Source organism: Thalassophryne amazonica, chromosome 4 (genome assembly GCF_902500255.1).
Source record: "Thalassophryne amazonica chromosome 4, fThaAma1.1, whole genome shotgun sequence".
In the NCBI taxonomy this organism is placed as follows: domain Eukaryota; kingdom Metazoa; phylum Chordata; class Actinopteri; order Batrachoidiformes; family Batrachoididae; genus Thalassophryne; species Thalassophryne amazonica.
Genome location: NC_047106.1, coordinates 135,310,522 through 135,325,790, shown reverse-complemented (window position 1 = coordinate 135,325,790; position 15,269 = coordinate 135,310,522). Strand labels below are relative to the sequence as shown.

Here is a 15,269-nt window from a genome sequence, read left to right as displayed (position 1 = left end):
CAAATGACGCAATCGACAGGTGTGAAAAAGTTCACGCATGCACACAAAGGTTCAAGGTTTGCTCATGCAAGCACACGTGATTCAAATCCATCAGGTTTCTGCAAAAAATAAAAAGGTCCGATACTTTTCTAATAGACCTCGTACAGGGAGAAGGATGCTGAGGATGGAGCCACCAGGCAGGAGGAGAAGAGGGAGGCGAAAGAGAAGGTTTATGGATGTGCTAAAGGAGGACATGCAGGTGGTCCGTCTGTCTGTGCTCAGCATAAGTCCAGTCCTATTACTGCCAGGGTCTTTAAATTCCCAGGGAACATTCTTGGGATGCAGACCTTGGACAAGTTCTAAGATCTAACCTTGACCAATTTAAAAAGCCACATTCTGTTTCCTATTTTTATGCTATGAATCATGCAAATCCATTTTTTAAAGGGGTGGGGGGGGGATGACAGTCAGTCAGAGTAGACAGGCACCATGACTGGGGCACCACTGGCTGGTCTGTGGTGCTCCCAAACCACTTTGTTTTGGTGCAACTATACCATCTTTTTCATATATTATGTACAATCTAGTGAGAAATAAACACTTCTGAAAACTGAAAAAAAAAAGAAAAAAAAAAAAAAAAAAAAAATGAAAACGCTGTTTTTGTAACCTGATAACACCTCTGGAGTGAAATTGAGCTTTTAGCAAATACGGCTTTTAGTGAAGGTGAAACCTTTTTTAAATCGTGTAGAACTGGACAAAGCCATTCATGCTTTTATTCGATTTCGGCTGGACTATTGCAATAGACTTTACATTGGAGACTCCCAGTCTTCCCTCAGTCGACTTCAAATGGTCCAAAATGCTGCAGCACATCTGCTAACTAATATACAGACATGACCACATCACCCCAGTCCTCTATGCTCTGCATTGGCTTCCAGTTCAGGCTAGAACTGATTTTAAAATTCTTATGTTTGTTTTTAAAGCTCTGAATGGTTTGGTCCCACCATACTTAGCCGAGCTGCTGACACATCGGAACCAAACCATAGTTTTGAGATCGTCTAACCAGTGTAAACTAGAGGTTCCGAGGTCCAGATACTGCCACTGGGGAGACCAGACTGTGGAACAAGCTCCACCACTGACCTGGGTCTTTTAAATCTAAATTAAAAACCTTCCTTTTTAGAATGACATATGCACAACCAGCAGCGCTCTGACATTTTATTCATTTCTTAAGTGCAAATATTTTGGATGTACATTTTTATTGATGTGTCTGGTTTAAATTTGCTTACTGTCTCATTGTCTTAAGTTATTCTCTCTGTTTTTGATCTGACTGTGAAGCACTTTGGTCACCCTCTGGGCTGTGTGATCTACTGGATGTGCCAGTTCTTGCATCAGCTGTACTGCTGTCAATGGAATTCGCCAAAAATAAAAAATAGATTGATATCCTGCCTTATACTGGACACAGCCACCTGGTTTTGTGATCTCTCTGTTTGTTTTGACCTTGGACTCCGTCTCCTGGATTATCCACCTGTGTATTCCCTTATGGATACCACTGCCACCTTGGACTGAATTCCTTTGTACTGACCTCGCTCCTTTCAACACGAAGGAGCAGCGGCTCTACTCCGAGCTCCCCACGGATGATCGAACCTCTCACCCTATCCCTTAAGGATAAATAGGATAGATACAATTTATGTTTTAGAAAATTTGACAAGTTTATGTGAATTATATAAGCACTCAGGCACTGCCCATCAGTTTGTGACCTCATACTCTGGAAGTGTTTTTTTTTTTTCCTGACTGAAACAGCCCGAATAACATTAAGATTAGCACTATCTTCACTTTTCAAACTGTGGCATTTATTTACTTGCTGTTGTCTAGCCAACTCACATAAAACAGGACAGATTTTCTCCACGTCCCGAGAGGCTGTTAGAGAGGACGTGTTCTCCTACCTGTCCTGAACTTGCTGTAAGGTCCGTTCTCATGCGTCTGACGGCTTCCAGACCAGAAGGGCAGTCCTCTCTCTCTCCACCTGTGACACACACACACACACACACACACACACACACACACACACACACACACACACACACACACACACACACACACACACACACACACACACACACACACACACACACACACACACACACACCAAAGACATCAGAGCAGCACAGGACAGCCAGGTGGTGGTGTGTGTCCCAGCGTGCTCTCAGCCTGCCACGTGCCCTGCTGGAACTACTTTGATGTACATGCTGAGCATGTGTGTGTCTGAAGAAGGGCTCAGATGTGTGTGATCACAGAGGTCTCATTTTGCACATTCATTTTTGTTCTTCACACTCTTTTTCTCTCCACATATCTTGGCAAACAAAATGCAGTGATGTGATGTCTTCAGTGAAAACAAAATGGCGGATAATAAAAATTAGCAACTAAGATGACTCAGCTTCCAGACACCAGGGAAGACATGATGATGGTAATTGTGAAAGGAGCATCTGTTTGTGTGTGTATGTGTGTATACACGCACCAGTGGAAGATGAAAACAGCAATAATGAGGATGGCAGACACCACATCAGTCAGAATCCACATCACACTGTACTCCTCCGGAGTCTGAAAAAAAGGACACAATCCTGACTGCAGGGGTTGAAATGATGTGAAGATCAGGACTGATTTTCCATTTAGAGTCAGGATTACAAGTATTTAGTCAGTGACTGTTTTTGACACTTTGTTTCTGTGAAAATAATAATAAAAAAACTATTTAGGGGTGATTCTTTAACTACGGGCACTATTGGCCTTGTAAATGTAATTTCCACCACACCATTGCCTTACAATATAAAGCGCCTTGGGGCAACTGTTTGCTGTGATTTGACGCTATATACATGTGCTCTGATGTCACTGTTTATCTCCACAGAAACTACCCAAACAATCTTTCATACAAACTGTTTAAAGGGACATTACAGTGTTGTGCTGGAAATTACGGCAATAGTGTGGGACAACAAAAAAATCACAACAGTTGTATGACATTGAATACCCCAATTATGTTTTGATTATTTTACTGATATTTTATTCACAGACATTTTAAAACATTAGAAAAAACATTTTTTTTACCATTCATTTTTATCATTGAAGATCAAAAGTCTGGGTGTGGGACAAGCACAAAACGGCAATATTTGCATATAATGATGCTGAAAAAAGGTGAAAAAGTCATCATAGACTACTAGAACAAATTTCTTAGCACACTTTCATTGTAAAGATAACTATAAAAGTGTGAAATTTCCCCTTTTTTCTGTTTTTCATACAATATAATCAAAGTGCCCGTAGTCTAAGAATCACCCTTAGATTAGATTTATTAATACCTTGGAAAGACTCCCTCAGAGATATTGAGGTTCAAGCAACACTGTATAGCAGCACACAGGGTAAGAATCACACAGAGTATTAAAAGTAAAAAAAAAAGCAACAGTTTGCAGATATCAATAAAAGTACACAAATATAAATACCAGACATACTGATCATTACTGGCTACTACTGTTCCTCTCATTCCCGACCTGTGTCTTCCTGTTGTACAGTCTGATGGCCTGAGGGACAAAGGAGTTTTTCAGTCTGTTGGTCCTGCACTTGGGAAGGAGCAGTTTGTGGCTGAAGAGGCTCCTCTGATTGCTGATGATGGTGTGCAGACGATGACTGGCATTATCCATAATGTCCAGCAGTTTGTCCAGTGTTCTGTTCTCTGCCACTGTCAGACGACACACTCGCAAGCCATTTGTGTTGCTTGGGGGAGGACATGACACACTGACCGCCATTTGAGCTTTTGCTACCGGGACTGTAGCTCAAAAGTGTGTCCTGCGCTCTAATTTTGTGCTGACCATGCGAATGGCCCGGCATTTTCTATGTGCCCTGCGAGTGGTGTTGGATGTTCGTGGGTGGCACTTGGACTCGGACCGAAAGTGGGTCGAATGGGTACTCACCTGCCATTCGCCGCAATTCGGCCGCTGGTGTAAAGGCTGGCTCGATTGTGCCATTCAGCCAGGGCTCGACGTGGCCAATGATTTCATGCAGCCCCTCCGTCGTGACCCAATTTGTCCGACCTGCATACGACATGCCGTGCGAAAGTTGCGACCACGATCAGATGGCAGTGCGACCTCATCTTGGCCGCCGTTCGAATGGGTTTCCGGTACGAGCGACATGAGAATGTAGAGTGCATGTCTCATGGCCGAATGGTTGTGCCGACTGCTGTACGAGGCGTTTGAGGCTGCTCTGATTTTTCACGACTGATTTTCGCCCCCAATGAGGACACCCACACTCAGCATGTCTGTGTACGTTACTGCAGCATCTGCTGCAAAACCACCTGTACGTCAAGGCAGAGAAATGTGAGCTCCACAAACCCTCAGTGTCATTCCTGGGGTTTGTGTTAGCTGAAGGAAAGGCCAGGATGGACCCCAGTAAGGTGGAGGCAGTAGCAGATTGGCCTCGCTCTTGTAAGGAAGTGCAACAATTTTTGGTTTGCTAATTTCTATCGGAGGTTTATTAGAAATTTCAGTTCTCACCCATTCATTCAAATCAACAGTTTAAAAAACCCACAATTTACCAATTCCTTTTCTTCTCCATATAATTCAAAACAAAGAGGAGTATGTATTCTACTAAATAAAAAAATTCATTTTAGTCTTAACACAACAATTACAGATCCAGAAGGGCGTTTTATTATCATCAACATTTCCATTATCAACATTTATGGTCTGAATTCCGATGATCCTTCCTTCTTTCATAATGTATTTTCATCTATTTCTAATTATTCTCACTGCCCAGTAATTGTAGGAGGTGACTTCAATACAGTCATTAACCCATCAATAGACAGATCAAAAACCTCAAATAAACCTTGGCATTCTACTATAACCATACAGCAGTTCATGAGTGATTTTGGTCTTGGTGATGGTTGGAGGCTTCAACACCCAAATGCCCGAGAATATACATTTTTTTCATCAGTTCACCAATCTTACTCTCGTTGTTGTGTGGGCCGCTGAAGAGGAGGTACTGCTGGCCCACCACCACCAGATGGCGCCCTGCTTGAAGTGCGGGCTTCAAGCATGAGAGGGTGTCATAGCAACCGGGAGTGACAGCTGTCACTCGTTATCAGCACCAGCTGTCACTCATCCACATCACCACCACCATAAAGAACAAACAAATGCATTAGAATGATCAATTTCAGAAAAAGAACTTTACTCCGCTCTTAACTTAATGCCCAGCAATAAAGCACCAGGACCTGATGGCTTCCCTGCTGAGTTCTACAAACACTTTTGGTCAATCTTATCTCCATTATTTATGAGAACAATAGACGAAATAAAACAAAATCTCAAATTCCCAACACACATGAACACAGCTCTTATATCACTTCTCCCCAAACCCAATAAAGACCCCACCCTGGCATCAAATTATCGCCCAATTTCACTCATCAATGTAGATCTCAAAATCATCAGTAAAGCTCTAGCCCTCAGAATTGAAAAAGTCATACCATATATTATTCACCCTGACCAAACAGGCTTTATCAAAGGAAGACAATCATCCAGCAATACCCACAGATTATACAACCTAATGCATTACTCATCAGTACAACAAAAAGACACACTCATAGTTAGCCTAGATGCTGAAAAGGCATTTGACAGGGTTAACTGGAATTTTTTACTCACTACGCTCAAAAAGGTTTGGCTTTGGGGACTCATTTATGAATTGGATCAAGATTTTCTACACATCACCATCAGCCACAGTCACTACTAATGGACTAACATCACAACGTTTCACATTACACAGGGGGACTAGGCAGGGGTGTCCACTCTCTCCATCATTATTTAACATCTTTATTGAGCCCCTGGCAGCAGCAATCCGTCAGAACCCACTCATCAAAGGTATTGAAACAACCCAGTCATAAAATATCATTATATGCAGATGATATTTTACTTTTCATTCAAAATCCACAAATCTCTCTACAAGAAGTAATTACAATAATTCAGTCATTTTCCCAAATCTCTGATTATGCGATAAACTGGAATAAATCATCCATTCTCCCACTTAAGTTATCGGGATGTGGTAATCCAGCAGTCACCCATTCCCTTATGCACAGATCACATCACTTATCTAGGAGTGAAGATATCCTCCAGGCTGTCAGAGCTGAGCGCTCTCAACTTTACACCATTACTGACAACAATAGAAGATGACTTACTCCGCTGGCATAACTTACCACTTACCATAACTGGCAGAATAGCAGTCGTAAAAATGAATATATTACCTAAATTAAACTATTTATTTTCAATGATTCCAATCCATCCCAAACCCACCTGGTTCAAAAAATTAGATTCAATCATTTCCCATTTCTATTGGAAAAACAAACCACCAAGAATAAAACTAACTACTCTGCAAAAAAATAAATTTCAAGGAGGTCTAGAAGCACCAAACTTTCAATTATACTCCCTGGCAAACCAGCTACAATACATATATAAATGGACACACCCTACCCAATCTGATATCATCTGGCTAGACTTGGAACAAACTCTGTGCAAAGACATAAACATATCAGACATTCCTTTTATTACAAAGTCCATTAAACACCATACATGCTTCAACGCGGTCACAATAGCCTCCACCCTGACAGCCTGGTGGAAATTCCACCAAATCACTAACTCCACTCTTGCCCCATCTAACTTCACTCCACTGTGGAATAACCCGGACTTTGTAAATAATAAAAAATCACTTAACTTTAACACGTGGGCTGAAAAGGGTATCACTCACATTAACCATATCTTCAATTCCAATGAACTTTTACAATTTCCACTCCTGATCCAGAGGTTTGGCATCGGGAGCAATCAGTTCCTGAAATACCTGCAATTAAAATCAATTCTACAAACAAAAATACATTTCAGATCATCAAATCTACAACTATCACCTGTAATATCACAATTAATTAATCTATCTTCATCCAAAAAATTACTCTCCAAAATATACCAAATTATTTTAAAACCTCTTCAAGAAATATCTCTGCAGACATCCAAATGGGAAAATGACTTGTCAATTTCTCCCAATGCCAACTTTTGGAATAAAATCTGTAAAAATATTTATTTTATGACTAATAATGCAAATTTACAATTGATACAATACAAAACACTGCATAGAACACATTATACGGGGGAAAGGTTATCAAAAATGGGACTCACATCAGAAATTTGCAAGCACTGCACAGAGAACTGCACAGACACATACATTCATGCGACATGGCACTGCACCCCCATCAGACACTTCTGGGAACAGGTTACACAGGCACTTTCATCCTTGCTGGACTGCCACATCCCATTATCTCCCGCACTCTGCTTGCTAGGGGACACTTCAGTAATTACCAAAAAAACTATAGATTTCAAACTGGTTCTCATAGCTCTAACCATCGGCAAGAAAACTATCCTCATGAACTGGAAAACACAAAACCATATAAACATCAATTATTGGAGAAATCTTCTCACAGATTTCATCACAATGCAATATTCTTCACCTCCCTACAATGACTCAGCAGAATCCCAACCCTCCCACTCAACATTAACTGACCTGGTTATTGTTTTAGTTTCCTTTCGGGGAGGAGGGAAGAAGAAAGAAAAGGAAGGAGGGAGAAGGAGAAAGGAAAGGGAACGGGAAGGAAATGAGAGGGGAAGGGAAAGGAAAAGAAAAAGGAAAAAAAAGGGAGGGGAAGGAAGAGAGAGAGGAAAAAAAAAATCAAAACCACGTCACTCTTGACAGCACACTCGCCTCTACCCCCCTCACAGAGCCCACTGGCATCTGGTCAATATTAATAACTTTTCTCTCATAACCTCACACCAGTTGTATGTGTGTGTGTATGTGTGTGTGTATATGTATCGGTGTATGTGTATGTATAGACATATGTATATACATTTTTTTTTTAATTTTAGGCTATTTATATATTCATTATTGATAATAATATAATAATTATTGATATTATTATAATAATTATTTTATATGATATATGACATGATATATGTGTGTATGTGTATATGTATATATGTTTGGGTGTATGTGTATGTATATATATAATAAAAAAAAAATTAGGCTATTTATGTATTCATTATTGATGGTAATATAATAATTATTGATATTATTATAATAATTGTTTTCATATGATATATGACATGATATGTGTGTGTATGTGTATATGTATGTATGAGATTTTTACGATTACTTATATGATTAAAGGCTGCATGAAATACTAATAGTGACAACAACACAAGGACAGGTTGAATTAATATATATATTTAATATATATACATTCAAGATAATTAAAAATAAAACACTGCACATTCAAGAATCCTGTCCATTCTAACCCTACATTTATGTCTGTGTGTTTTTAATGCACTACATTCCACAATGTTTTTAATGCACCATACAAGATAAGACCCACACACAGACAAGAAAAAAAAAAAAAAGAAAGAAATTTCAGTTCTGTGGCTTCTCCACTACATAATCTCACTTATTCTCACAAGTCTGGTCCTTGGAGTATGAAGCTGCGCTCAGTGAGCTTAAGAGGTGGTTTTCCGTCGCACCTCTGCTACTCCTCCTGGACCCCAGCCGGCAGCTCATGGTCAAAGTGGATGCGTCTGACATCCCAGATTTGTCCCTCAGAAGGTAAGCCACACCCTTGTGCATTTCTGTCAAAGAAACTCTCAGCCCCTGAACGTAATTATGACATTGGTGACCACAAACTGCTGGACGTCTAAGTGGCTCTGAAGGAACGGCGACACTGGTTGAAGGCAGCACAGCAGCCATTCCTGGTTTTGACCGGCCACAAGAATTTTGAATAAAAATCTGCCAAGAGACTCAATGCCACACAGTAAATTTTGCAGAGTAAAATACAGTAGTGTTCAGAATAATAGTAGTGCTATGTGACTAAAAACATTAATCCAGGTTTTGAGTATATTTCTTATTGTTACATGGGAAACAAGGTACCAGTATATTCAGTAGATTCTCACAAATCCAACAAGACCAAGCATTCATGATATGCACACTCTTAAGGCTAAGAAATTGGGCTATTAGTAAAAAAAAGTAGAAAAGGGGGTGTTCACAATAATAGTAGCATCTGCTGTTGACGCTACAAACTCAAAACTGTTATGTTCAAACTGTGTTTTTAGCAATCCTGTGAATCACTAAACTAGTATTTAGTTGTATAACCACAATTTTTCATGATTTCTTCACATCTGCGAGGCATTAATTTTGTTGGTTTGGAACCAAGATCTTGCTCGTTTACGAGTGTGCTTGGGGTCATTCTCTTGTTGAAACACCCATTTCAAGGCCATGTCCTCTTCAGCATAAGGCAACATGACCTCTTCAAGTATTTTGACAAATCCAAACTGATCCATGATACCTGGTATGCGATATATAGGCCCAACACCATAGTAGAAGAAACATGCCCATATCATGATGCTTGCACCACCATGCTTCACTGTCTTCTTCACTGTAAACTGTGGCTTGAATTCAGAGTTTGGGGGTCGTCTCACAAACTGTCTGCGGCCCTTGGACCCAAAAAGAACAATTTTACTCTCATCAGTCCACAAGATATTCCTCCATTTCTCTTTAGGCCAGTTGATGTGTTCTTTGGCAAATTGTAACCTCTTTTATTTTACAGAGGGACTTTGCGGGGGATTCTTGTAAATAAATTAGCTTCACACAGGCGTCTTCTAACTGTCACAGCACTTACAGGTAACTCCAGACTGTCTTTGATCATCCTGGAGCTGATCAATGGGTGAGCCTTTGCCATTCTGGTTATTCTTCTATCCATTTTGATGGTTGTTTTCCGTTTTCTTCCACGCGTGTCTGTTTTTTTTTATCCATTTTAAAGCATTGGAGATCATTGTAGATGAACAGCCTATAATTTTTTGCACCTGCGTATAAGTTTTCCCTTCTCCAATCAACTCTTTAATCAAACTACACTGTTCTTCTGAACAATGTCTTGAACGTCCCATTTTCCTCAGGCTTTCAAAGAGAAAAGCATGTTCAACAGGTGCTGGCTTCATCCTTAAATAGGGGACACCTGATTCACACCTGTTTGTTCCACAAAACTGACGAACTCACTGACTGAATGCCATACTACTATTATTGTGAACACCCCCTTTTCGACTTTTTTTTTTTACTAATAGCCCAATTTCATAGCCTTAAGAGTGTGCATATCATGAATGCTTGGTCTTGATGGATTTGTGACAATCTACTGAATCTACTGGTACCTTGTTTCCCATGTAACAATAAGAAATATACACAAAACCTGGATTAATGTTTTTAGTCACACAGCACTACTATTATTCTGAACACTACTGTATACTCTGCCAGGACTACATTTGGTCCCACTGGTTTCACTGTTGCACGTTTACTGACACTTTGTTGTATTTTTGGGGTAGTAGGGCATAGTGATAAAGGAGGCAGTGGCACAGCATGTACCCTGCCTGGCTGTCACTTTTACCATGCCCAGCGGAAAGACTACATAGGTTTTACGTTTACCGCAATGTGTTGTACTTGTGTTTGCATTTATTCTCATTCTGGTGATAGGTGATCAAAATGTTTTGTACAAAGTATATTTGGTTGCTATATCTTGTAATAAACAAAAACTGGCTGGACACAATGGGCTTATACAGTACAAATTAACATTACAGAAGGATCATACTAAAAGATCACATCCTGGTGAGATTGGGCTCTATCACTTTGAGCACACTCAAAACATCTGCAATGTGATCTTTGCAGCATTTCATCATAGATTTGTACTCCATGACATTCATCTGTTGCCAAACACCAGAGTCCTACAGTCGGTGCATCCTCTGTAATATGCAGTTCCTAAGTTTCATAACTAATTGGAGGGAGTGGAGGCGGATGATCTGCTAATGGTGACTCAGAACAGGAGCAGCCATTATAAAGGAAAAAAACAAACAAACAGATGGGTATCCTACACTGGTATCCTATGCCAGCTCATGAGTGAAGGTGTCCATGACATTTAAGCACAGTGCCTTAGTGGTTCAATCAATCAATCAATTTTATTTATATATATAGAGCCAAATCACAACAAACAGTTGCCCCAAGGCGCTTTATATTGTAAGGCAAGGCCATACAATAATTACGTAAAAACCCCAATGGTTAAAACGACCCCCCGTGAGCAAGCACTTGGTGAAAGTGGGAAGGAAAAACTCCCTTTTAACAGGAAGAAACCTCCAGCAGAACCAGGCTCAGGGAGGGGCAGTCTTCTGCTGGGACTGGTTGGGGCTGAGGGAGAGAACCAGGAAAAAGACATGCTGTGGAGGGGAGCAGAGATCAATCACTAATGATTAAATGCAGAGTGGTGCATACAGAGCAAAAAGAGAAAGAAACACTCAGTGCATCATGGGAACCCCCCAGCAGTCTAAGTCTATAGCACCATAACTAAGGGATGGTTCAGGGTCACCTGATCCAGCCCTAACTATAAGCTTTAGCAAAAAGGAAAGTTTTAAGCCTAATCTTAAAAGTAGAGAGGGTGTCTGTCTCCCTGATCCGAATTGGGAGCTGGTTCCACAGGAGAGGAGCCTGAAAGCTGAAGGCTCTGCCTCCCATTATATTCTTACAAACCCTAGGAACTACAAGTAAGCCTGCAGTCTGAGAGCGAAGCGCTCTATTGGGGTGATATGGTACTATGAGGTCCCTAAGATAAGATGGGACCTGATTATTCAAAACCTTATAAGTAAGAAGAAGAATTTTAAATTCTATTCTAGAATTAACAGGAAGCCAATGAAGAGAGGCCAATATGGGTGAGATATGCTCTCTCCTTCTAGTCCCCGTTAGTACTCTAGCTGCAGCATTTTGAATTAACTGAAGGCTTTTCAGGGAACTTTTAGGACAACCTGATAATAATGAATTACAATAGTCCAGCCTAGAGGAAATAAATGCATGAATTAGTTTTTCAGCATCACTCTGAGACAAGACCTTTCTAATTTTAGAGATATTGCGTAAATGCAAAAAAGCAGTCCTACATATTTGTTTAATATGCGCATTGAATGACATATCCTGATCAAAAATGACTCCAAGATTTCTCACAGTATTACTAGAGGTCAGGGTAATGCCATCCAGAGTAAGGATCTGGTTAGACACCATGTTTCTAAGATTTGTGGGGCCAAGTACAATAACTTCAGTTTTATCTGAGTTTAAAAGCAGGAAATTAGAGGTCATCCATGTCTTTATGTCTGTAAGACAATCCTGCAGTTTAGCTAATTAGTGTGTGTCCTCTGGCTTCATGGATAGATAAAGCTGGGTATCATCTGCGTAACAATGAAAATTTAAGCAATGCCGTCTAATAATACTGCCTAAGGGAAGCATGTATAAAGTGAATAAAATTGGTCCTAGCACAGAACCTTGTGGAACTCCATAATTAACTTTAGTCTGTGAAGAAGATTCCCCATTTACATGAACAAATTGTAATCTATTAGATAAATATGATTCAAACCACCGCAGTGCAGTGCCTTTAATACCTATGGCATGCTCTAATCTCTGTAATAAAATTTTATGGTCAACAGTATCAAAAGCAGCACTGAGGTCTAACAGAACAAGCACAGAGATGAGTCCACTGTCTGAGGCCATAAGATCATCATTTGTAACCTTCACTAATGCTGTTTCTGTACTATGATGAATTCTAAAACCTGACTGAAACTCTTCAAATAGACCATTCCTCTGCAGATGATCAGTTAGCTGTTTTACAACTACCCTTTCAAGAATTTCTGAGAGAAAAGGAAGGTTGGAGATTGGCCTATAATTAGCTAAGATAGCTGGGTCAAGTGATGGCTTTTTAAGTAATGGTTTAATTACTGCCACCTTAAAAGCCTGTGGTACATAGTCAACTAATAAAGATAGATTGATCATATTTAAGATCGAAGCATTAAATAATGGTAGGGCTTCCTTGAGCAGCCTGGTAGGAATGGGGTCTAATAGACATGTTGATGGTTTGGATGAAGTAACTAATGAAAATAACTCAGACAGAACAATCTGAGAGAAAGAGTCTAACCAAATATCGGCATCACTGAAAGCAGCCAAAGATAACGATACGTCTTTGGGATGGTTATGAGTAATTTTTTCTCTAATAGTTAAAATTTTATTAGCAAAGAAAGTCATGAAGTCATTACTAGTTAAAGTTAAAGGAATACTCGGCTCAATAGAGCTCTGACTCTTTGTCAGCCTGGCTACAGTGCTGAAAAGAAACCTGGGGTTGTTCTTATTTTCTTCAATTAGTGATGAATAGTAAGATGTCCTAGCTTTACGGAGGGCTTTTTTATAGAGCAACAGACTCTTTTTCCAGGCTAAGTGAAGATCTTCTAAATTAGTGAGACGCCATTTCCTCTCCAACTTAGGGGTTATCTGCTTTAAGCTGCGAGTTTGTGAGTTATACCACGGAGTCAGGCACTTCTGATTTAAAGCTTTCTTTTTCAGAGGAGCTACAGCATCCAAAGTTGTCTTCAATGAGGATGTAAAACTATTGACGAGATACTCTATCTCACTTACAGAGTTTAGGTAGCTACTCTGCACTGTGTTGGTATATGGCATTAGAGAACATAAAGATGGAATCATATCCTTAAACGTAGTTACAGCGCTTTCTGAAAGACTTCTAGTGTAATGAAACTTATTCCCCACTGCTGGGTAGTCCATCAGAGTAAATGTAAATGTTATTAAGAAATGATCAGACAGAAGGGAGTTTTCAGGGAATACTGTTAAGTCTTCAATTTCCATACCATAAGTCAGAACAAGATCTAAGATATGATTAAAGTGGTGGGTGGACTCATTTACATTTTGAGCAAAGCCAATTGAGTCTAATAATAGATTAAATGCATGAATTAAAGCTCTGTCTGGGTTTTTGATTAATTAATAAACTGGAATGGAAGATTGCTGCTAATCCTCCGCCTCGGCCCGTGCTACGAGCGTTCTGGCAGTTAGTGTGACTCGGGGGTGTTGACTCATTTAAACTAACATATTCATCCTGCTGTAACCAGGTTTCTGTAAGGCAGAATAAATCAATATGTTGATCAATTATTATATCATTTACTAACAGGGACTTAGAAGAGAGAGACCTAATGTTTAATAGACCACATTTAACTGTTTTAGTCTGTGGTGCAGTTGAAGGTGCTATATTATTTTTTCTTTTTGAATTTTTATGCTTAAATAGATTTTTACTGGTTATTGGTGGTCTGGGAGCAGGCACCGTCTCTACGGGGATGGGGTAATGAAGGGATGGCAGGGGGAGAGAAGCTGCAGAGAGGTGTGTAAGACTACAACTCTGCTTCCTGGTCCCAACCCTGGATAGTCACGGTTTGGAGGATTTAAGAAAATTGGCCAGATTTCTAGAAATGAGAGCTGCTCCATCCAAAGTGGGATGGATGCCGTCTCTCCTAACAAGACCAGGTTTTCCCCAGAAGCTTTGCCAATTATCTATGGTTAGCACTGTTGCCTCACAACAAGAAGGTCATGGGTTCGATTTCCACCTGTGGCCTTTTGTGTGGAGTTTGCAGGTTCTCCCCGTTTGCATGGGTTTCCTCCGGGTGCTCCAGTTTCCTACCACATTTAAAGACATGCAGATTGGGTGAACTGGAAACTTTATAATTGTCCAGGTCTCCCTTGCAAGAGAGGTCTTGATTTCAATGGGACTAACCTGGTTAAATAAAGATTAAATTAAATTTAAAATAAGTTTGTCTCTGGATCAAGTCAAAGTGGACCACAACATTTGGTGCTGCTCCTGTGTCCTCCTCCCTTCTTGCAAGTATTGGACTAAAGCTTGATGAAACATCTTAATAAGTAAGTGGTTGTCAAGGTACATATCATCTCGTAATGTATAATCATGATACATTAGCCATTTTCAAATAATGAAACAGAATTTAATCCAAAGCGAATTCTCTTCCAGACATTGGTAACGAAGTCTCACTGGATGTGTCTTACGTTTTGCTGAAGTGAAGAGTACTGGGAGGGTGAAAGAGCTCACCATGAGGAACAGGGGCTTGTCAATGTGGGACAGGATGTGGACGGAGTTGGTGGTGATGGACTGAGCTCCAGCGCACCAGGCCAGAGTGTAGAGCCACGGCTGACTGATGACGTACAGGTTAGTACTGATGTTCACCGAGCTGTACTTACTGCACACAGACAGAGTGAGAGGAAGGATGATGAGAGTTAGAGAGAGCAGGAAATTTAAAACAAGAAAAAGACAGATGAAGATTGCAGAGGGTAAGAGAAAGAAAAGGGAAATGAAGACAAGAGAGAGTGAGAGAGGATAAACGGGCATA

At 40.2% G+C, this 15,269-nt stretch overlaps 1 protein-coding gene across 1 annotated transcript in view; it reads right to left on the bottom strand.

Annotated features, from left to right (window-relative positions):
- LOC117508801 (glycerophosphodiester phosphodiesterase domain-containing protein 5-like) overlaps positions 1 to 15,269 on the bottom strand; it is a 63,836-nt gene that overhangs the window by 13,592 nt on the left and 34,975 nt on the right. Inside the window, exons 7-9 of the mRNA XM_034168632.1 lie at positions 14,972 to 15,119; positions 2,486 to 2,568; positions 1,914 to 1,993 (exon numbers count right to left, since the gene is read on the bottom strand). Coding sequence (XP_034024523.1) covers positions 1,914 to 1,993; positions 2,486 to 2,568; positions 14,972 to 15,119 — 311 coding nt within the window. The remainder of the gene's footprint in view (positions 1 to 1,913; positions 1,994 to 2,485; positions 2,569 to 14,971; positions 15,120 to 15,269) is intronic.